This window comes from Eleutherodactylus coqui, chromosome 1 (assembly GCF_035609145.1).
Source record: "Eleutherodactylus coqui strain aEleCoq1 chromosome 1, aEleCoq1.hap1, whole genome shotgun sequence".
Lineage (NCBI taxonomy): Eukaryota > Metazoa > Chordata > Amphibia > Anura > Eleutherodactylidae > Eleutherodactylus > Eleutherodactylus coqui.
In genome coordinates this window covers 507,420,088-507,442,644 of record NC_089837.1, presented here as the reverse complement: position 1 = coordinate 507,442,644, position 22,557 = coordinate 507,420,088, and the positions used below count along the sequence as shown (strand labels likewise).

Here is a 22,557-nt window from a genome sequence, read left to right as displayed (position 1 = left end):
GCACGGCCTGCTGACGCTTGCCCACCGCTGTGCTGCCACGCCGCGTGACACCGACTGCTGGCGACGTGCTGCTGACACATCTTGATTGCGAGACAGAGGTTGCGTTGGAGGAGGAGGAGGAGGAAGGTGCTTTAGTGGAGGAAGCATACACCGCCGCAGATACCACCACCGAGCTGTGGCCCGCAATTCTGGGGGTGGGTAGGACGTGAGCGGTCCCAGGCTCTGACTCTGTCCCAGCCTCCACTAAATTCACCCAATGTGCCATCAGGGAGATATAGTGGCCCTGCCCGCCTGTGCTTGTCCACGTGTCCGTTGTTAAGTGGACCTTGGCAGTAACCGCGTTGGTGAGGGCGCGTACAATGTTGCGGGAGACGTGGTCGTGCAGGGCTGGGACGGCACATCGGGAAAAGTAGTGGCGACTGGGAACCGAGTAGCGCGGGGCAGCCGCTGCCATCATGCTTTTGAAAGCCTCCGTTTCCACAAGCCTATACGGCAGCATCTCTAGGCTGATCAATTTTGCAATGTGCACGTTTAACGCTTGAGCGTGCGGGTGCGTGGCGTCGTACTTGCGCTTGCGCTCAAACTGTGGCACTAGCGACGTCTGGACGCTGCGCTGAGAGACATTGCTGGATGGGGCCGAGGACAGCGGAGGTGAGGGTGTGGGTGCAGGCCAGGAGATGTTAGTGCCTGTGTCCTCAGAGGGGGGTTGGATCTCAGTGGCAGGTTGGGGCACAGGGGGAGAGGCAGTGGTGCAAACCGGAGGCGGTGAACGGGCATCGTCCCACCTTGTGGGTTGCTTGGCCATCATATGCCTGCGCATGCTGTTTGTGGTGCCTCCCCAGCTGATCTTGGCGCGACAAAGGTTGCACACCACTGTTCGTCGGTCGTCAGGCGTCTCTGTGAAAAACTGCCACACCGTAGAGCACCTTGACCTGTGCAGGGTGGCATGGCGCGAGGGGGCGCTTTGGGAAACAGTTGGTGGATTATTCGGTCTGGCCCTGCCTCTACCCCTGGCCACCGCACTGGCTCGGCCTGTGCCCACACCCTCACTTGGCCCTCCGCATCCTCGGCCGCGTCCACGTCCTCTAGGCCTACCCCTACCCCTCAGCATGCTGTATTACCAGTGATTTGATTTCCCAGGCAGGAAAGAAATTGGCGCAAGGCTGCACTCAACCGTAGCTGGTTGCGTCTGATTTTTTTACGTTCTCCACGCAGCACACACGTACCCAGAGCCCTTAGGACTGACAGAGGCAGGGCAAATATACTTTTTTCCCTTTTGTTAAAAAAGAAAAGGCCCACTGCGTCTATTCAATGACTAATAACTGTGTTGTGGCCCTGCCTACACAATTCTGTGCCTGTAGTATCAATGCAGGGTGCAATGCTCTGCACCGCCGATTTTGAGAAAAAAAAAAAAAGCAACACAGCGAACAGCAGCCTGCACAGTACTCCACACAGTTAAATGTGGCCCTAGAAAGGACCGTTGAGGTTCTTGAAGCCTACACTCACTCCTAACACTCTCCCTGCCTAAGCACCACTTCTGTCCCTAATACCGGGTGCAATGCTCTGCACTGCCGATTTTGAGAAAAAAAAAAAAAATTCTCCACTGCTAACAGCAGCCTGCACACAGGTAGATGTGGCCCTAAGAAGGACCATTGGGGTTCTTGAAGCCTACACTCACTACAAACACTCTCCCTACAGCAACTCCAATAGAACAGCACTTTCCCTCAGCTAACTCACATGCCATCTGAGGCGAGCCGCGGGAGGGGCCGACTTTTATACTCGGGTGACATCTGATCGCCCCAGCCACTCACAGCAGGTGGGTGGTATAGGGCTTGAACGTCACAGGGGGAAGTTGTAATGCCTTCCCTGTCTTTCAATTGGCCAGAAAAGCGAGCTAACATCTCAGAGAGGAAACTGAAAGTAACCGGAACACCGCGTGGTACTCGTTACGAGTAACGAGCATCCCGAACACCCTAATATTCGCACGAATATCAAGCTCGGACGAGTACGTTCGCTCATCTCTAATTATTAATTATTTATTTATGAATCATGAATTATTGGTTATTAATTATTAATATATTTATCAATGGCAGTAATTAACCATGAAACAAAATAGAGATGTAGGTTGCAACATAGGAGATATATATATATATATATATATATATATATATATATCTCAATTCCCGGTCAACAATAGGTTTATTATGAATATATTTTTTTATATATAATGAATATTTTATTATAATGAAAATGATATTTTAATATAAATTTTATATGCATATGATATAATTACATATTAATATTACATAGGATTTTAATAGAGATGAGCGAACGTGTTCTTCCGAGCTTGATATTCGTGCGAATATTAGGGTGTTCGGGATGTTCGTTATTCGTAACGAACACCATGCGGTGTTCTGGCTATTTTCACTTCCTTCCCTGAGACGTTAGCGCGCTTTTCTGGCCAATTGAAAGACAGGGAAGGCATTACAACTTCCCCCTGTGACGTTCAAGCCCTATACCACCCCCTGCTGTGAGTGGCTGGGGAGATCAGGTGTCACCCGAACATAAAAGTCGGCCCCTCCCGCGGTTCGCCTCAGATGCGGTGTGAGTTAGATGAGGGACAGTGCTGTTTGTACCGGAGCTGCTGTAGGGAAAGAATTGGTAGTTAGTGTAGGCTTCAAGACCCCCAAAGGTCCTTATTAGGGCCACTGATAGCTGTGTGTTGGCTGCTGTTAGCAGTGGCAAATTTTTTTTTTCTCAAAATCGCCTCTGCAGACCGTTGCACCTGGCATTAGGGACAGAAGTGCTGCATAGGCAGGGAGAGTGTTAGGAGTGAGTGTAGCCTTCAAGAACCTCAACGGTCCTTTCTAGGGCCATATTTATCCGTGTGCAGTACTGTCCAGGCTGCTGTTAGCTGTGCTGCATTTTTTTTTGCTTCTCAAAATCGCCTCTGCAGACCATTGCACCCTCCATTGATACTGCAGGGAAAGAATTGTATAGGCAGGGCGACAACACAGTTGTTATTCATTGAATATACGCAGTGCTGCCTTTTGGTGCCAAAAAACTGAAAACAAATCTATTTGTCCAGCCTCTGTCCGTCCTAAGGGCGGTGGACACGTGTGAGCTGCGTGAACAACATTGCTAAATCAGACGCACCCAGCTACGCTTTACTGCTGGCTTCGCCATTTGCTTTCCTTAATTGGGAAAAAAATACCTGCTCTCCAAGAGTTATAATAACTCTGCTACCCTCACGTTCTGTGACACATAAGCAGGGACACAGCACAGTTATTAAACTTCTCATGTTCATTGAATATACGCAGTGCTGCCTTTTGGTGGAAAAAAACTGAAAACAAATCTATTTGTCCAGCCTCTGTCCGTCCTAAGGGCGGTGGAGACGTGTGAGCTGCGTGAACAACATTGCTAAATCAGACGCACCCAGCTACGCTTTACTGCTGGCTTCGCCATTTGCTTTCCTTAATTGGGAAAAAAATACCTGCTCTCCAAGAGTTATAATAACTCTGCTACCCTCACGTTCTGTGACACATAAGCAGGGACACAGCACAGTTATTAAACTTCTCATGTTCATTGAATATACGCAGTGCTGCCTTTTGGTGGAAAAAAACTGAAAACAAATCTATTTGTCCAGCCTCTGTCCGTCCTAAGGGCGGTGGAGACGTGTGAGCTGCGTGAACAACATTGCTAAATCAGACGCACCCAGCTACGCTTTACTGCTGGCTTCGCCATTTGCTTTCCTTAATTGGGAAAAAAATACCTGCTCTCCAAGATTTATAATAACTCTGCTACCTTCACGTTCTGTGACACATTAGCAGGGACACAGCACAGTTATTAAACTTAGATAATTCATTCACTAGAGGCAGTGGGGCCTTTCGTTTTCCAAAAAGTGCAAAAATTATATTTGGCCTGCAGTCTTGCGCCAATTTATTTCCTGCCTGTGAAATCAAATCACTGGTAATACAGCATGCTGAGGGGTAGGGGTAGGCCTAGAGGACGTGGACGCGGCCGAGGACGCGGAGGGCCAAGTCAGGGTGTGGGCACAGCCCGAGCTCCTGATCCCGGTGTGTCGCAGCCGACTGCTGCGCGATTAGGAGAGAGGCACGTTTCTGGCGTCCCCACATTCATCGCCCAATTAATGGGTCCACGCGGGAGACGGTTATTAGAAAATGAGCAGTGTGAGCAGGTCCTGTCCTGGATGGCAGAAAGTGCTTCGAGCAACCTATCGTCTACCCGCAGTTCTGCGCCGTCCACTGCTGCCAATCCGAATCCTCTGTCTGCTGCTCCTCCTTCCTCCCAGCCTCCTCACTCCACTACAATAACACCTGCTCAGGAGCGGGAACACTCCCAGGAACTGTTCTCGGGCCCCTGCTTAGATTGGGCAGCAGCGGTTCCTCTCCCACCAGAGGAGTTTATCGTCACTGATGCCCAACCATTCGAAAGTTCCCGGGGTCCGGGGGAAGAGGCTGGGGACTTCCGCCAACTGTCTCAACAACTTTCTGTGGGTGAGGAGGACGATGACGATCAGACACAGTTGTCTTGCAGTGAGGTAGTAGTAAGGGCAGTAAGTCCGAGGGAGCAGCGCACAGAGGATTCGGAGGAAGAGCAGCAGGACGATGAGGTGACTGACCCCACCTGGTGTGCAACGCTTACTCAGGAGGACAGGTCTTCAGAGGGGGAGTCAAGGGCATCAGCAGGGCAGGTTGCAAGAGGCAGTGCGGTGGCCAGGGGTAGAGGCAGGGCCAGACCGAATAATCCACCAAGTGTTTCCCAAAGCGCCCCCTCGCGCCATGCCACCCTGCAGAGGCCGAGGTGCTCTAAGGTCTGGCAGTTTTTCACAGAGACGCCTGACGACCGACGAACAGTGGTGTGCAACCTTTGTCGCGCAAAGCTCAGCCGGGGAGCCAACACCAACAGCCTCACCACCACCACCATGCGCAGACATATGATGGCCAAGCACCCCGCAAGGTGGGACGAAGGCCGTTCAGCGCCTCCGGTTTGCACCCCTGCCTCTCCCCCTGTGCCCCAACCTGCCACTGAGATGCAACCCCCCTCTCAGGACACAGGCACTACCGTCTCCTGGCCTGCACCCACACCCTCACCTCCGCTGTCCTCGGCCCCATCCAGCAGTGTAGTTCAGCGCACCGTCCAGCCGTCGCTTGCGCAACTGTTGGATCGCAAGCGCAAGTACGCCGCCACGCACCCGCACGCTCAAACGTTAACCGTCCGCATAGCAAAATTCATCAGCCTTGAGATGCTGCCGTATAGGGTTGTGGAAACGGAGTCCTTCAAAAGTATCATGGAGGCGGCGGCCCCGCGCTAGTCAGTTCCCAGTCGCCACTACTTTTCCCGATGTGCCGTCCCAGCCCTGCACGACCACGTCTCCCGCAACATTGTGCGCGCCCTCACCAACGCGGTTACTGCCACGGTCCACTTAACTACGGACACGTGGACAAGCACAGGCGGGCAGGGCCACTACATCTCCCTGACGGCACATTGGGTGAATTTAGTGGAGGCTGGGACAGAGTCAGAGCCTGGGACCGCTCACGTCCTACCCACCCCCAGAATTGCGGGCCCCAGCTCGGTGCTGGTATCTGCGGAGGTGTATGCTTCCTCCACTAAAGCACCCTCCTCCTCCTCCTCTGTCTCGCAATCAAGATGTGTTAGCAGCAGCATGTCGCCAGCAGTCGGTGTCGCGCGGTGTGGCAGCACAGCGGTGGGCAAGCGTCAGCAAGCCGCGCTGAAACTACTCAGCTTAGGCGATAAAAGGCACACGGCCCACGAACTGCTGCAGGGTCTGACACAGCAGACCGACCGCTGGCTTGCGCCGCTGAGCCTCCAACCGGGCATGGTTGTGTGTGACAACGGGCGTAACCTGGTGGCGGCTCTGCAGCTCGGCAGCCTCACGCACGTGCCATGCCTGGCCCACGTCTTTAATTTGGTGGTTCAGAGGTTTCTGAAAAGCTACCCACGCTTGTCAGACCTGCTCGTAAAGGCGCGCCGGCTCTGCGCACATTTCCGCAAGTCCCACACGGACGCTGCCACCCTGCGCACCCTGCAACATCACTTTAAGCTGCCAGTGCACCGACTGCTGTGCGACGTGCCCACACGGTGGAACTCTACGCTCCACATGTTGGCCAGGCTCTATGAACAACGTAGAGCTATAGTCGAATACCAACTCCAACATGGGCGGCGCAGTGGGAGTCAGCCTCCTCAATTCCTTTCAGAAGAGTGGGCCTGGTTGGCAGACATCTGCCATGTCCTTGGTAATTTTGAGGAGTCTACCCAGGTGGTGAGCGGCGATGCTACAATCATTAGCGTCACCATTCCTCTGCTATGCATCTTGAGAAATTCCCTGCAAACCATAAAGGCAGCTGCTTTGCGCTCGGAAACGGGGGCGGGGGAAGACAGTATGCCGCTGGATAGTCAGGGCACCCTCCTGTCTATTTCTCAGCGCGTACAGGAGGAGGAGGAGGAGCATGAGGAGGATGAGGAGGAGGGGGAAGAGACAGCTTGGGCCGCTGCTGACGGTACACCGGCTGATTGCCTGTCATCCTTTCAGCGTGTATGGCCTGAGGAGGAGGAGGAGGAGGAGGAGGATCCTGAAAGTGATCTTCCTAGTGACGACAGCCAGGTGTTGCGTACAGGTACCCTGGCACACATGGCTGACTTCATGTTAGGATGCCTTTCTCGTGACCCTCGCGTTGCACGCATTCTGGCCACGACGGATTACTGGGTGTACACACTGCTCGATCCACGGTATAAGGAGAACCTGCCCACTCTGATTCCCGAAGAGGAAAGGGGTTCGAGAGTGTTGCTATACCACAGGACCCTTGCGGATAAGCTGATGGTAAAATTCCCAGCCGACAGCGCTAGTGGCAGAAGGCGCAGTACCGAGGGCAAGGTAGCAGGGGATGTGCGTAGATCGAGCAGCATGTACATCCCAGGCAGTGCAACAGTCTTTAAGGGCCTGGCCAGCTTTATGGCTCCCCACCAAGACTGTGTCACCGCTCCCCAGTCACGGCTGAGTCGGCGGGAGCACTGTAAAAGGATGGTGAGGGAGTACGTAGCGGATCGCACGACCATCCTTGGTGACGCCTCTGCCCCCTACAACTACTGGGTGTCGAAGCTGGACACGTGGCCTGAACTAGCGCTGTATGCCCTGGAGGTGCTTGCTTGTCCTGCGGCTAGCGTCTTGTCGGAGAGGGTGTTTAGTGCGGCTGGGGGAATCATCACAGATAAGCGTAGCCGCTTGTCAACCGACAGTGCCGACAGGCTAACACTCATTAAGATGAACAAAGGCTGGATTTCCCCAGACTTCTGTTCTCCACCAGCGGACAGCAGCGATACGTAAGCAATACGTAGGCTGCACCCGCGGATGGAAGCTACGTTCTCTCTCACCATCCAAAACGGGGACATTTCTGTTTCATCAATCTGTGTCTAATATTCCTCCTCCTCCTCCTCCTGCTCCTCCTCCTGAAACCTCACGTAATCACGCTGAACGGGCAATTTTTCTTCCACAAGGCTCACTCAAATAATTTTTCAGAACAATTTTTATAAGTTTCAATGCGCTTAAAAGCGTTGGAACTTTAACTTGAACCAATTTTTCGTTACACTGGGCTGCCTCCAGGCCTAGTTACCACTTAAGCCACATTAACCAAAGCGATTCACCTGCCATCTTGGTTGGGCATGGCCAATTTTTACTGAGGTACATTAGTACTGTTGGTACACCAATTTTTTGGGGCCCTCACCTACAGTGTAATCATAGTAATTTCTATGTTCTTCGCCTGCACTCATGGTACAGAAAGGTGTGTGGGGTTCGCCTACAGTTTAGCTACATAAATGTAACTTGTGCCTTGGCTATACTAAGGCTACTGAAATGGAACGAAAACTGCGCTCCCGCTATACTGCTGCTTCAGAATTGTTAATGGGGCCTGTCCTGAGTGCTACTATTGCTTACATGGAACGAAGACTGCGCTCCCGCTATACTGCTGCTTCAGAATTGTTAATGGGGCCTGTCCTGAGTGCTACTATTGCTTACATGGAACGAAGACTGCGCTCCCGCTATACTGCTGCTTCAGAATTGCTAATGGGGCCTGTCCTGAGTGCTACTATTGCTGACATGGAACGGACACGTGGAGAGGACACGTAGTGCCTCAAAAACATCCCCCTCCTCCTCCAACAGGGAAAACATTGTTGGCAAATGCCTTTGCATTGGTTCGTCTGGTGGCAGTCCAAGAATTTCACCTTTACCGACACAACAAGAGAGCCCCCACACCATCCCCCCGCCACGGCCCACTTAATCCTGGCCACATTCCGAAAACCAACAAAATACAACCGTGCTACTAGGTCCGCAGTCACCACCACATTACCACCAACGCGGTTACTGTTAAGGTGCATATAACCACGGACACGTGGAGAGGACACGTAGTGCCTCAAAAACATCCCCCTCCAACAGGGAAAACATTGTTGGCAAATGCCTTTGCATTGGTTCGTCTGGTGGCAGTCCAAGAATTTCACCTTTACCGACACAACAAGAGAGCCCCCACACCATCCCCCCGCCACGGCCCACTTAATCCTGGCCACATTCCGAAAACCAACAAAATACAACCGTGCTACTAGGTCCGCAGTCACTACCACATTACCACCAACGCGGTTACTGTTAAGGTGCATATAACCAGTCTGACTGGGGCATGCAGACACCTTGACAGAATGAATAGTGTGTGGCACATAGGTTCCCCATTGCTATGCCCACGTGTGCAGCTCCTGATGGCGGTGGCACAGGATTCTATTTCTCATTGCTTCTGTACAGCATTGTGGGCTATCGCCCCGCCCCTATTAAAGAGGGTCGCTGCCTAGCCGTGCCAACCCTCTGCAGTGTGTGCCTGCGGTTTCTCCTCATGGCAGACGCACTTCTAAATAGACATGAGTGTGGCGTGGCATGAGGGCAGCTGAAGGCTGCGCAGGGACACTTTGGTGTGCGCTGTGGGGGGGAGGGGGGGCGGTTGGGCAGCATGTAACCCAGGAGAAGTGGCAGCGGAGTGTCATCCAGGCAGTGATTGTGCTTTGTTGTAGCTAGTGTGGTGCTTAGCAAAGGTATGCCATGCTAATGAGGGCTTTTCAGAAGTAAAAGTTGTTGGGAGGGGGGGGGGGCACTCTTGCCGGTATTGTGGCTTAATAGTGGGACCTGTGAACTTGAGATGCAGCCCAACATGTAGCCCCTCGCCTGCCCTATCCGTTTCTGTGTCATTCCCATCACTTTCTTGAATTGCCCAGATTTTCACACATGAAAACCTTAGCGAGCATCGGCGAAATACAAAAATGCTCTGGTCGCCCATTGACTTCAATGGGGTTCGTTGTTCGAAACGAACCCTCGAGCATCGCGGGAAGTTCGTTCCGAATAACGAACACCCGAACATTTTGGTGTTCGCTCATCTCTAGATTTTAATTTTATTTATATTTTAATAGTATATATATGCAATATAAATATATATAGATTTATGTGCAATACTAGTTATAGACCATAGGTTAAATAATACTACATAAAAGTAGAGCTGAATACTTAATGAGATTAGGGTAGAGCAATATGGACAGATGCTAAGGGCTATAGCACCTGTCTTCTTTTTTATATATATCCCCCTCTTTTTTATATATATCCATTTATACATATGGTAATATCCCTATTATATTACATATTCATGTAAACAGATAAAGAAAATCAATGGGTTAAAATATTGAGCTCCTCCCTTCGGTATATGTAGTTAGCGCTAGGCAAGGAGGGAGTTAATACGCTCCAACATAGCGTTCCATTCTATTAGAACCTGGTACGGTGGAGCGTGATGACGTCATCACACTACACACACTACTGATGAGTCAGGCCAGGAAGAACGCAGGGATAACACCTATTTTATGCGTTCCACCGTGGATAACGGAGCCACGTGAGCGTGATGACGTCATCGCGCGACGTCGACACACGTGACTAGTCACGTGAGCGGCACGGATTAGGACGCTGGCATCACAGCAAACAGACATGCCGGCAGAGGGAAAGGAGGAGCTCTAAGGTAATTAATACAAACAGATAAGATTATTGTGTATATATATACATGTTATATGTGTTTGAGCTTTTATGGTTGTGCTTGAGAAAGTCGCTATATACGATGAAACGCGTTGCACTTGGATATGGAATAAAGAAAGTTTTTAATTTACTTATACACTGGTAATTCCAATCCCTGGTGGAATTGGGTCCTATAGGAGCGCAGGAACTTTTTTATTTTTCATTAGATATAGCTTCAGTGGATCACACCTAGAGTGTGATACAGATTCCTGGCAGCTCTCCCGATATAGCCCGTCGGGATTCCGTGGACACACAGGGAGATGACCGGCAGTATGCATTAAAGCAAACCAGGACTTGGAGGTGTAGGTGGGGCTCAGGACCGGGCTCCACTATACACCGGGTGAGTCCCACTTTGTGTGATTTGTTGCTCATATTGAGATTGCTTCCCATTGTTCGTGGCGCGCTGTCCTGATACATATATTACAAAATTGTCAGGAGCCGCAAACGTGGGCATAAAGGGGACTCAGGTGCCAGCACTTCTACACATCTCCATAATGCAGCAGCACATACTAGCACCAAAGATTGGTTTGAAGCAGGAGGTGTCGCAAAAGTAACCACCACAGGTATACAGTGACCCTGTGAATGTCTCATGAAATCACTAACACTTCTTGTGAATGCTCCAATCCAGTATCTCGGATAACTGTGGTTACGCTAATCCCCAGACCCCAAGCAGGAGGAGGAGGTGGCATAATAATCCCGAGATACCATGACCGAGGTAGGACCCGCAATACTCTGTGTGTGAAGCACGTAAGTGGCCCCAGGGTCAGGCTCGGTCACAGCCTCCACTTTGTGTGATCCAAGGTGCCGCGAGTTACATAGCAATGGGAAATCCATGTGTCCCCACACACTTCATTCTGTATATGTCAGATAGCTGAACACCACAATGGGAAAGCCTTCTGCTCCCTACCAAAGTCAGTCAGTGTATTTGTGCTAGATAGCTAAAACACCGCAATGGGAAATCTTTGTGCACCCACAGCATAGGCGAGCCTATGAAACTCAAAGACAGTATTACACATGAGGAAATCAGAGTGCCCAAACATGGCAGAGTTTTACTCCGCCAAGGCCTCTGCCTCGGCCCACATTTCTGCAATAGCTGAACAACGCAATGGGGAAGCCTTTGTGCACCTACAGCATAGGCGAGCCCATGAAACTCAAAGACAGTAATAAACATGAAGAAAAGAGAGTGCCCAAACATGGCAGTTACACCCCGCCCAGCACCTTGGCCCACACTTTTGCCCTAGTCAGTCAGTGTATTTGGACCAGATAGGTAAAACACTGCAATGGGAAAGCCATCTGCACCCTAGCCAAGTCGGTCAGTGTATTTGAGCCAGACAGGTAAACCAACGCAATAAGAAGTCTTTGTGCAGTCACAGCATAGGCAAGCCCATGAAACTCAAAGACGGTATTACACATAAAGAAATCAGAGTGCCCAAACATGCCAGAGTTTTACCCCGCCAAGGACCTTGGCCTCAGCTCACACCCTCAGTAATTGCGGGCATAAAGCAGACTCAGATGCTAATACAGCTGTGAACATCTCATTAATGCAGTAACGCTCCTTTTGTTTGGCCCAAACCACTGTCTTAGATAACTGTGGTAACACGAGAGCAAATACATGTTGTCAAGCGCTGATCTCCAGACCCCAAGCAGGAGGAGGTGGCATAATAAGGCCGAAACACCATGACCGAGGTAGGACCCGCAATTCTCTATGTGGAAAGCACATGAGCGGGCCCTGGGTCCCAACCTCTCCCTTGTGTGACCCAAGGTGCCATGAGTTGCATAGCTATGGGAAATCCATTTGTCCCAACACACTTCATTCTGTGTATGTGTAAGGCAGCTGAACACCGCTATGGGAAACCCTTGTGCACCCACAGTATAGGCGGACCACTGAAACTTTTCTGTAGCAAGAGTGTAGGTGAACCCCTCAAACTTTTCAGTAGCAAGTGTAGAGGCGGACCCCAGTAACATTTCTGTAGCAAGTGTATAGGCAGACCCCAGTAACATTTCTGTAGCAAGTGTATAGGCGGACCCCAGTAACATTTCTGTAGCAAGTGTGTAGGCGAACCCTGGTAACATTTATGTAGCAAGAGTATAGATGGACCCCGGTAAAATTTCTGTAGCAAGAGTGTAGGCAAACCCCTAAAGCATTCGTGTACAAAGAATATGAGCGAACACCTGAAAAAATTACCAAGAGTGTAGGCGAAGGCCGGAAAAATTAGTTGGATAACAGTATAGGCAAAGGCCTGAAAAATTGGTGTACCAAGAGTACAAGTGTACCCCTGAAAAATTGCTCAACCGCAGAACCTGGAGGCAGCCGTCCGAAAAAATTGGGGGTGGGGTTGGAGAAAGTGGCATAAAATGCTGCAGATACCAGCACCGAGGTAGGCCCCGCTATTCTGGGTGTGGGTAAGATGTGAGCGGTCCCAGGCTCTGACTCGATCCCAGCCTCCACCAAGTTCACCCAATGTGCCGTCAGGCAGATATAATGTTCCTGCCCACCAGTACTTGTCCACGTATCCGCGGATAAGTGGACCTTCCCAGTAAACGTATTGGTGAGGGCACGATTTATGTTGCGGGAGACATGATGGTGTAGGGCAGGGATAGGACACCAGGAAAAATAGTGGCAACTAGGAACTGAGTAGCACGGGACCGCCGCCGCCATCATGTTTTTGAAAGCCTCCATTTCCACAAGCCTGTATGGCAGCATCTCCAGGCTGATTAATTTGGCAATGTGCATGCTTAACCCCTTAAGGACCAGGTTGTTTTGTACACTTTTTAGGGATTTTACCCATGTGGCGGTTTTACTGCTCCATTTTTTTTCCTTTAGCTACCAAAATTATTTTTGCTGCATTTTTTTCCCGTGACATATAGGACTATTTTTTTAATATCTTTTTCACTGACTTTTTTTCCGTTTTTTTTGTTTTATTGGGGGTAAAATGCTAACAAAAATGATTTTTTTTTTTTAGAATTTATAGCTTTTTAAAAAATTATTTTTATATTTACACTAAAATAAAGTATGGAAATGGGTTCCTCTATTTATTTCGGACGTTTTGATATGTAGTATGTATGGTTTTGCTTTACAGGGCGCATACAGCGACGGTTTTTGTTGGCGTCTGCTTTGTGTTATTCTCTTTCTTTTGTATGTATTGTTTTATTCTGTTGTTTTGTTTTACTTATGTATGTAATTGCGTTTTTTACTATCTATGTCCTCCATGACGTCATATAAGACCTCTGGGGGACATTCACTTTATTTTTTTTAACTTTATTTGACACTTTCCCACTATAGATAGGGCGTCCATAGGTGACATTAGTCACCTGCAGAGCTGCCAGGGCCTAAGTCTGACCCTCCAGCTCGGCAGTAGCAGGGAATCCCAGGAGGTCACATGACCCCCCGAAGCTCCCGTAGTGAAAGAACATCTTACTTTCACTTTGCCCATACAGTGCTCATTCCCCACTCTGGGGGAAGCAGAAGGCAGGAAGGGTTAAAAACCCCTCCTGCCTTCTGCTCCGGGTTATCAGCTGTCACTAACAGCTGATGACCCGTTCCTGCCTCTGACTGATTGCAGAGGCAGGAGACTTAGAGCACTGCCATATTTTTACTATCGGCGGTGCACTAAGCCCAGGATCAGCCGCCGTATATTTACTGTGGCTGGTCCTAAATGGGTTAAAGCTTGTGCATGGGTGGCAGCATATTTCCGCTTTCGCTCCAACGCTTGTGTTAGCGACAGCTGAAGGCTGCGCTGAGAGACATTGCTGGATGGGGTCGAGGACGGTGGAGGTGAGGGTGTGGGTGCAGGCCGGGAGGCGCTCGTGCCTGCGTCCTGGGGGTGGGATTGGATCTGTGTGCCAGGTTGTGGCACAGGGGAAGAGGCAGTGGTGTGACCCGAAGGCTGTGAATGTCCTTCGTCCCACCTTGTGGGGTGCTTGGCCATCATATGCCTGCGCATGCTGGTGGTGGTCAGGCTGGTAGTGGTGGCTCCCTGGCTGATCTTGGTGCAACACAGGTTGCACACCACAGTTCTTTGGTCATTGGCGCACTCACTAAAAAACATCCACACCTTTGAACACCTAGGCCTCTGCATGGAGGCTTGCCATGAGGGGGTGCTTTGGGAAAGAGTTGGGGGATTCTTCGCTCTGGCCCTGCCTCTACCCCTGGCCACTCCACTGACTCTTCCAACCTGTCTTCCTGCTGCACTTGCCTCCCCCTCTAAAGCCTGTCCTCAGTAGACTTAGCAAACCAGGTGGGGTCAGTCACCTCATCGTCGAGCAGCTGTACCTCCGAATCCTCTGTGCGCTCCTCCCTCAGACTTACTGCCCTTACTACTACCTCACTGACAGACAACTGTGTCTCATCATCCTCATCCACAAAAAGCTCTTGAGACAGTTGCCGGAAGTCCCCAGCCTCATCACCCAGACTCCGGGAACTTTCAAAAGGTTGGGCATCGGTCACGACAAACTCCTCAGGTGAGAGAGGAACCGTATTTTCCCACTCGGGGCAGGGACCCGAGAACAGTTCCTGGGAGTCTGCCTGCTCAGAATATGTAATTCCATGGAGTGAGGAGGCTGGGAGGAAGGAGGAGCAGCAGCCAGAGGATTCAGAGTTGCAGTCCCTAGGCCGGGAGTAGTGGACTGCGTAGAAGACTGGGTGGTCGATACATTGCTGGACGCGTTTTCTGCCATCCACGACAGGACCTGCTCGCACTGCTCTGTTTGTAATGAAGGTCTACCACACGGACCCGCAAATTGTGATATGAAGCTGGGGAGCCCAGAAATTTCTCTCTCCTAATCCCTCAGCAACCGGCTGTGATTCACCTGGACCAGGAACTCGGCCTGTGCCCACACCCTCACTTGGACGCCCGCATCCATGTCATCGACCCTTACTCCTACTCCTCATCATGGCGGATTAAGAATCGAGCAAATAAATAACCCCACTTTACAGCGCTGACAACTGTGGCTTAATTCACCGCACACAGAGACTTGTAGATAGCGGAGGCTCTATGCTGGGACTTGAAAAAATGAACCCGCTGTCTTGCACTGATACCTAGGGGTAATTTACTGCTCAGAGACTTGTAGATAAGAGAGTCTGTATGGAGTGGGAAAAGACTCTTAGGGCTCATGTCCACGGGCAAAATAAGAATTAAAATCCGCAGCGGATTTTAACTCTTCTCCTGCCCGCGGATCCGCACCCCATAGGGATGCATTGACCACCCGCGGGGTAGATAAATACCCGCGGATGGTCAATAAAAGGGATTTAAAAAAAAATGGAGCATGAAAAAATCTGGACCATGCTCCATTTTCGTGCGGGTCTCCCGCGGGGACGGCTCCCGCGGGCTTCTATTGAAGCCTATGGAAGCCGTCCGGATCCACAGGAGACCTAAAATAGGAATTTACTCACACGCTCCGTTTCTTCTCTTCGCAGCGGCGCCATCTTCTCTCCGTCGCGGACGGATCATTTTTCTTCGAGACGGCGCATGCTCGGGGCACGTCACCGACGTCATCATGCGCATCCGCCGAGCCGAAGAAAGAAGATCCGGCCGCGACGCAGAGAAGATGGCGCCGCCGCGAAGAGAAGAAACGGAGCGGATGGGAGGTGAGTTTATTCTCATTTATTCTGATTTTCAGCGCTCATGTCCGCGGGGCAGGAGGGACCCGCTGCAGATTCTCCATGGAGAATCCGGAGCAGGCCTGATTTTCCCCGTGGACATGAGGCCTAAGGGCTCATGTCCACGGGCAAAAGAAGAATTAAAATCCGCAGCAGATTTTAACTCTTCTCCTGCCCGCGGATCCGCACCCCATAGGGATGCATTGACCACCCGCGGGGTAGATAAATACCCGCGGATGGTCAATAAAAGTGATTTTTAAAAAAATGGAGCATGAAAAAATCTGGACCATGCTCCATTTTCGTGCGGGTCTCCCGCGGGGACGGCTCCTGCGGGCTTCTATTGAAGCCTATGGAAGCCGTCCGGATCCACAGGAGACCTAAAATAGGAATTTAAAAGAATTTACTCATCCGGAGCGGGCGGGGAAGGTCTTCTCTTCCTCACGGCCGGATCTTTCTTGCTTCGGCTCGGCGGATGTGCCCGGCGCATGCGCGCGTCACGCCGGCGACGTGCCGGCAACGTGCCGCCGGCGTGACGAGTTCATCCGCCGGCCGAAAAAGAAGATCCGGCCGTGAGGAAGAGAAGACTTTCCCCGCCCGCTCCGGATGAGTAAATTCTTTTAAATTCCTATTTTCAGCGCTCATGTCCGCGGGGCAGGAGGGACCCGCTGCAGATTCTCCATGTAGAATCCGTAGCGGGCCTGATTTTCCCCGTGGACATGAGGCCTAAAGCCAGTAGATAGTGATGGTAACTGCGGCTATCTCAACCCCACCAAGGAAAGGGTATCGTGAGACGCTCTGCGCAGCGGCAGAGCTGAAATACTTTGCAGTGGCCCCGGTAATATTACAGGACTGGGAGGACTCCCCTTTTCCCACCTTAGCTCCCCACTATCTTATAAAATAAATCAACACAACAACTTGCTGGCGTTTTACGTGGGTAGGCCACAGCTTTATTGATTTTCTCTTTCAACCAAACAACTTTATAACTTTCCCTCTTCCATGCCGCTTAAACTGCTTCGTAACTTTTTTAACTTTAAACGCGAAAGAACCAGGCATAAGAAAGCCCCATAATGGGCCTGTACAGCCCTTCCATCCATTGCTGGCATGGAAAGAAATTTACCGCCATGAAGGATGCAGTATAACCCTATACTGCACTCCGCCCCCCACATGCCAGCCACAACGCCTCCTCTACCCCGTCCTGCAATCCTGACAGAAATGTGTCGGTGCCAATATCGCTAAGGTGTACACCGTCACCTCTGAACATACCTATCTCTCTCTTCTCTAACTCCCAGTGTCTAATAGCTACCCCCCCTATAGACTGAACAAACCTCGACATTTTAAAATTAACATTTCTCCTTGCTCTTTCTATCGCTTCCATATCCCGCGCTTCTCTCCAGAACCTTCTGGCCACAATATCTGACCAAACTAAAATAACTTTATTAAAAAAATTTTTAAAACGACATAAATCTTCTTTCATTAACGTCAACAATTCTCCCACTTTCATCTTCCCCAAATCGTTTCCACCCGCGTGGATTACCAAAACAACTCTGTCCGGAGACCGCCTGCTGACTTGCAGTACCTCGTGGAGCAGCCCGGTCCATTTTAACCCTCGTATGCCGTGCCATTGCACGCATACGTCCATTTGTCCCAGATGGGCACCCATCGGCCTTGCTCTGGCCCTCTTCTCGGCCCAATATATGTATGAGTGGCCCAATACCCACACTGTCCAGTTTGAACCTGTAGAATAAATCAAGAACACAGGGAAGAAATGTCCCCAACATCAACCTCATAACCATTTTTTACAATACCCTCAAATCCGGCCTTACATAGGACCGGTATGCCTCCGACTTCCACCTACCGACCCTTTTTACTTCCTCACTCCGTAAACCGCATACAAAAGCCGACGTGGCCGCCCCAATTCTAAATGAATGAGAACCAAAATCGTTCGGCACAAAACCCAGACTTTTTAGGCATGACCTCATTACCGCCGTGAACTGGTACCTTGTTAATGGAGCACCCGCCGCGTGCACCAACAGCGGACCGTCCCCGCTGTGGTGTACCATAAAGTCCCTTACTAACCTTACTGGGCACCACTCTGTCCCCAGCGCTCCTATTCGCAACCATTCCCCCGCTCCGTACACGTCCGTTTTCGATTTTCTTATACGAATTTTAACATCGTCGCTCCCGACCAAAACATCCGAAAATTGAAGACCTCCCGGCTTATTTCTACTCGCCGAGACCAGTTCCCCCAGCCGTAAAGCCGCAAAAAAGGCCAAGGAAAAAGCCGCTCTAAAAAGCGTCGCTTCTTCCACGTTCACGCATACTGACCCCATGGTTTTCATCATCACGCAAAGCAGCTCGAAAGTGATCGGGCGTCTCCCATCCCGAGAAAACTTCTCTTTTCTCCATCCTTTCAGTATCTGTGTAAAAACGAAATCTTTTGTCACGTCGCGACTCCCGTGTAGGCGTAACAAAAACGCTATCGCCGATACGTGTTTTTTCGCCGCATCCGCCGACGCTCCAAGCCCACGCAGGTTCGCCAATATATCCAACGTTACCGCTCTAGCCTGTTCAGAGTTCGGAAAAACCTCCCCGGCGACCTCAAACCACTGTTTCCAAATTGCGTTATACCGTCTCCAAGTGGCCTCGGTTACCGACTTACGAACCAGATTCAGGAGCTCCTTTCTATTATTTGCCATAAGAAAGCAGGGCAACATACCCCCTCGACGTCCGCCGTCGGGTGAAGCTCCCTGAATTTCGACATCTGGAATCGAGAAAGAGCGTCAGCTTTGTTATTCAAGTGTCCTGGGACATGGTTCGCTTTGAACTTTATGTTATGCTGTAAGCAACACAAAACCAAATGGCGTAACGCCGCCAATACCAGTTTGGAAGCCGAAGACTGTTTATTCACCGCTCTCACCACCGTCTGGTTATCCGACCAAAAACATATACTTCTGTTGGCCAAAACCGGGCCCCATAGTTCAATGGCGACCATGATGGGAAAAATTTCCAGCAGTGCTATATCTCTTGTCCATCCTCTTTCAACCCAGGCCTCCGGCCACCCAGAGTTACACCACCTGTTACCAAAGATCACACCAAAACCGCAGGCTCCGGATGCGTCAGATACTAACCCTAACTCTTCGTTGTCCACTTCCTCCCGTTGGCAAATGACCTGCCCATTGAAAGTTTCGAGGAAAACCTTCAAAATGTGCAGATCCGCCTTCATTTTCTTTGTCACCCTGACAAAATGATGAGGCTCCCTTGCCCCTTTCGTTGCCAAAGACAATCGCCTTGAAAACGCGCGACCCATGGGGATGACCCGACACGCAAAATTTAGCAGACCCAGAAGCACCTGCATTTGATGCAGTGTGACTTTCCGCGCCGTACTAACCGTCTCCACCATTTGACGCAACCGCGCGATTTTTTCTTCCGGTAAACGAAAAACCATTTCCCTCGTATCGATCTCGATACCTAAAAACTCCAAAGATGTCACTGGCCCGACCGTTTTTTCCGCCGACAGGGGGACGCCTGCTCTTCTCATCAGCTTCTGAAAAGATGCCAACAAAAAACCACATACGCCTGCTTCGGGGGGCCCCACGAATAAAAAATCGTCAAGATAATGTAAGACCGAAGGGATGCCCGTCTCGAATCTAAGCATCCACTCTAAGAACGAGCTGAAAACCTCAAAATAATAGCACGAAATCGAGCATCACATCGGTAAACACATGTCGACAAAATAGTAACCTTCTATTCTACACCCCAAAAGATGGAAACAATCGGGGTGTACCGGCAGCAAACGGAACGTTGATTCAATGTCAGCCTTGGCTAACATTGCGCCAGCTCCGGCCCGTCGAACTAGATACACAGCCCGATCGAAAGACGCGTACGACACTGCCGCTTGCTCTTTCGTAATCCCATCGTTGACTGAATCTCCTGCCGGAAACGATAAATGATGGATAAGCCGGAACTTGCCTGGTTCCTTCTTCGGGACCAGACCCAAAGGCGAAACCCGCAAGTTCCCGAATGGGGGTTCCCGAAATGGGCCCGCCATCCGACCCAATTCCACCTCCTTCAGTAACTTCTCCATCACTAATTCTTTATTTTCGCGGGCCGATTTTAGATTGCCGCTGAGCCTAAGGGAACAAGACGGGTTATGCGGTATCCGGAAGCCCTCCGTAAAACCTGCTCTAATTAGTTTTGACTCCTGCGTCCTGCGGTACCTGACGAGCCACTGCTCCAGGTACCTGACGTTCACCGGGGTTCGCTCCTGCGCCGGGCACCCCTGGTGTAGCTGTTGCTCTCTGTCGTCTAAAGCATCGTACTGCGGAGTGCGCTCCTCCGCATACTGAGCACTCGTGACGAAATTTGCACGAGGCGTAGAATCGGCAATGACCTTCGTTAAAGGCCCAACACGACCCGGAGGGTTTTGGGGCCACAGGTGCCTGCTGTCCACTGGCCCCTGTGGCGGTCCCCTGAAAAAACGGCTTCACCGGCTTTTGCGATAGAATAAGCTGGATCCATACATCCGTTGCCTTCGTGGCCCAGCTTATGTTCTTCATACCTGAAATACGACGACGAAAATCCTCGTCGTACCGCCACCACGCCGACCCTCCGTGTAGTTTATATGCACTGTGAATGGTGTTTATATACACCAATAATTCGGGACCTTTTTGAGGACTATTTTGACACGCTACGTGCGCCAGAATCAAAAACGCCTGTAGCCAATTACCAAACGTCTTAGCCACTTTTGCTTTTTTATCGGTCCCGCGCTCCGAGAACCGCTCCTTGTCGACGGCAATATGCTCCACCGACAGTAGTGACCATATGTCAACATATAAACCATTCTTAATCTTTTCCGTCAACTCTTCTGTCAAACCCACCCCCAGAGGGGCTACCCCGCAGAATAGAGTGTCTGCGAACTTCAAACCATCACTTCCTGACTCTTCGCCCCTACGACTCGCCCCTTGCGAGCTCTCGGGTGCGTGAGCCAAACCTTTTTCCACATCAAAACGATGTACCAGCGCTTTAAGCGCACCCATAAACTCTTCGTTACTCTTATCACTTGATGTTAAAGAGACATCCCAGACATTCTTATAGTGTGACTCACCCGCCTTGTTCCTCCCTGGTCCCGCCATGAGGAAGCTCGGGCCGGGTGGCGTTGATGTACGATCCCGCCTCTGGCCTGCGTGTCGTTCCGATCCCAATTCATGGGTGACACCACGGCTCCTCTGGCTTTGTGCACTGGAGGCCCTACCGGCCGAAGATGCCAAATTATGCCTGATGTTGCGGGCAGCGTACCTATTATCTGTGGAAGAAGCCAGCGAGAGAGATGAAGTATCACGTGAAACCCGAGCGCCCCGCTCGCGGCCACTGCGCCTATCGTATGCAACCGCCGCTTCTGCCCTTCTCTGCGCGTCCAATACGGGGGTCCTTCCTTTCCAACCACGATCCTCTGGAGATGCCGAAGAGCTAGTAGCTACACGCGCTCTCCTACTTGGCCTAACCCGCTGCGCCCCCTTTTAGCGCCTTCGCTCCCCCGTCTCATAATACTTACCTCGCCCTGCTGCATGTTCCTCCATACCGCGCCAACTTGCTCACTCTGCTGCCGAGCTGCCCGGTGAGCGCCCGCCTGTGCGCCGCTCGTACCGCTCGCCCTGCCCTCTTCCGGGTGTCCTTACTGCTGCTAGCGCCTGCCGCTGTACAAAAACCCCTCGCCCCTCCCCCACCCTCCCACCCTCGGGCAAAGGGGCTGTTGCCAACGCCCCATGCGCACTCCTTACAGATGCTCCGCTGTCTACACAATCTTCACTGTCCCTACACTCCCTTCCCCCTACACTCCTAAAGACTCTCTTTGTAGTGCGACCCCCCCCCCTTCCCCCTGCGCTATCTCCACTTTGCTCTCCCTCACCACCACTAACTTCATCCGGGCTGAAAAGGGGCTCGCTCCCGTAGCCCCCTGTGGCCTCTTTCAGTAGTGCAGGCCTCCTGCCGGGACTACTTCCGGCTCGCGGATCCCTCCGCCTGTTGAGGGAGACATGTGTCCCGGTCTCCATCTCCCTGCACACCTGCACAGCCGCGGGCCTCCCCTTGCCCGCGCCGGACTTACCCGACCTCTGCACCGCTCCTCCGCTCCTGGTGAGTGTACCTCCGGCCTCCGGTCCCATTGCGACTCCACTCCTGCGATCCCCCCGCCTGGCTGCGTCCGCCGGGCGCTGCGACCGCGCCGCTCCACTCCCGCACGCTCCCGCTGCTCTCGGACTGCTTCTGCCCCCCTTCTTTGCTGCTGGGCTGGGGCTCAATCTTGTTGGTGGTTGTCTTCTTCTGTGCGGTCTCCCACGTGGTTCTGCGCCGCTGCTCTCCGCTGGTGGCTCTTCCTCTGCTCTCACCTCCGGTACCGCCGCCGCCGCCGTTCCGAACTCTTCGGCCATCTTCATGAGCCACTGGGGACCCTGGCTGGCCACCGCTTCTCGAATCTGCTGCACCAACTGCTCCATGTTCAATCTTGCTTGCAGACCTCTTGCTTGCAGACGTCTTCCTTCTTCTTCTCCTTCTGCAAACTGACTCCTCCTCTTCCTCCCCTTCTCTTTCCTATCACTCCAAACCCCCTCCCTGGTCGCTTCCTTCCTCTCCATTCTAAAACCCCGCCTCCCAGTCCCCCACAGCTTCGTTAGGCACTCTGCTGTTTCTTATACTGTTCAGCGGTGAGACCTCTGCCTAATGCACTGCAAACCTGGAATGATGTAACTGAAATAGTTTGCAGTGGCCCAGGAAATATTAGAGTAGTGTTTCGCAGTGAGACCTCGGTCTCATGCACTGCAGACTGAGAACGGTATAA

At 51.5% G+C, this 22,557-nt stretch overlaps 1 protein-coding gene and 1 long non-coding RNA gene across 2 annotated transcripts in view; one reads left to right on the top strand and one right to left on the bottom strand.

Annotated features, from left to right (window-relative positions):
• The window catches only part of LOC136588361 (uncharacterized), a 45,165-nt gene that overhangs the window by 17,404 nt on the left and 5,204 nt on the right, over positions 1–22,557 (top strand). The gene's annotated exons all lie outside the window — the stretch shown is intronic.
• On the bottom strand, positions 16,703–22,354 carry LOC136616992 (uncharacterized). The gene is made up of 5 exons (XM_066594225.1): positions 21,829–22,354; positions 20,830–21,027; positions 18,442–18,486; positions 17,302–17,459; positions 16,703–16,753 (listed from the first exon to the last, which is right to left on the bottom strand). Exons 1-5 carry the CDS (start codon positions 22,352–22,354, stop codon positions 16,703–16,705), a joined length of 978 nt encoding a protein of 325 aa, XP_066450322.1.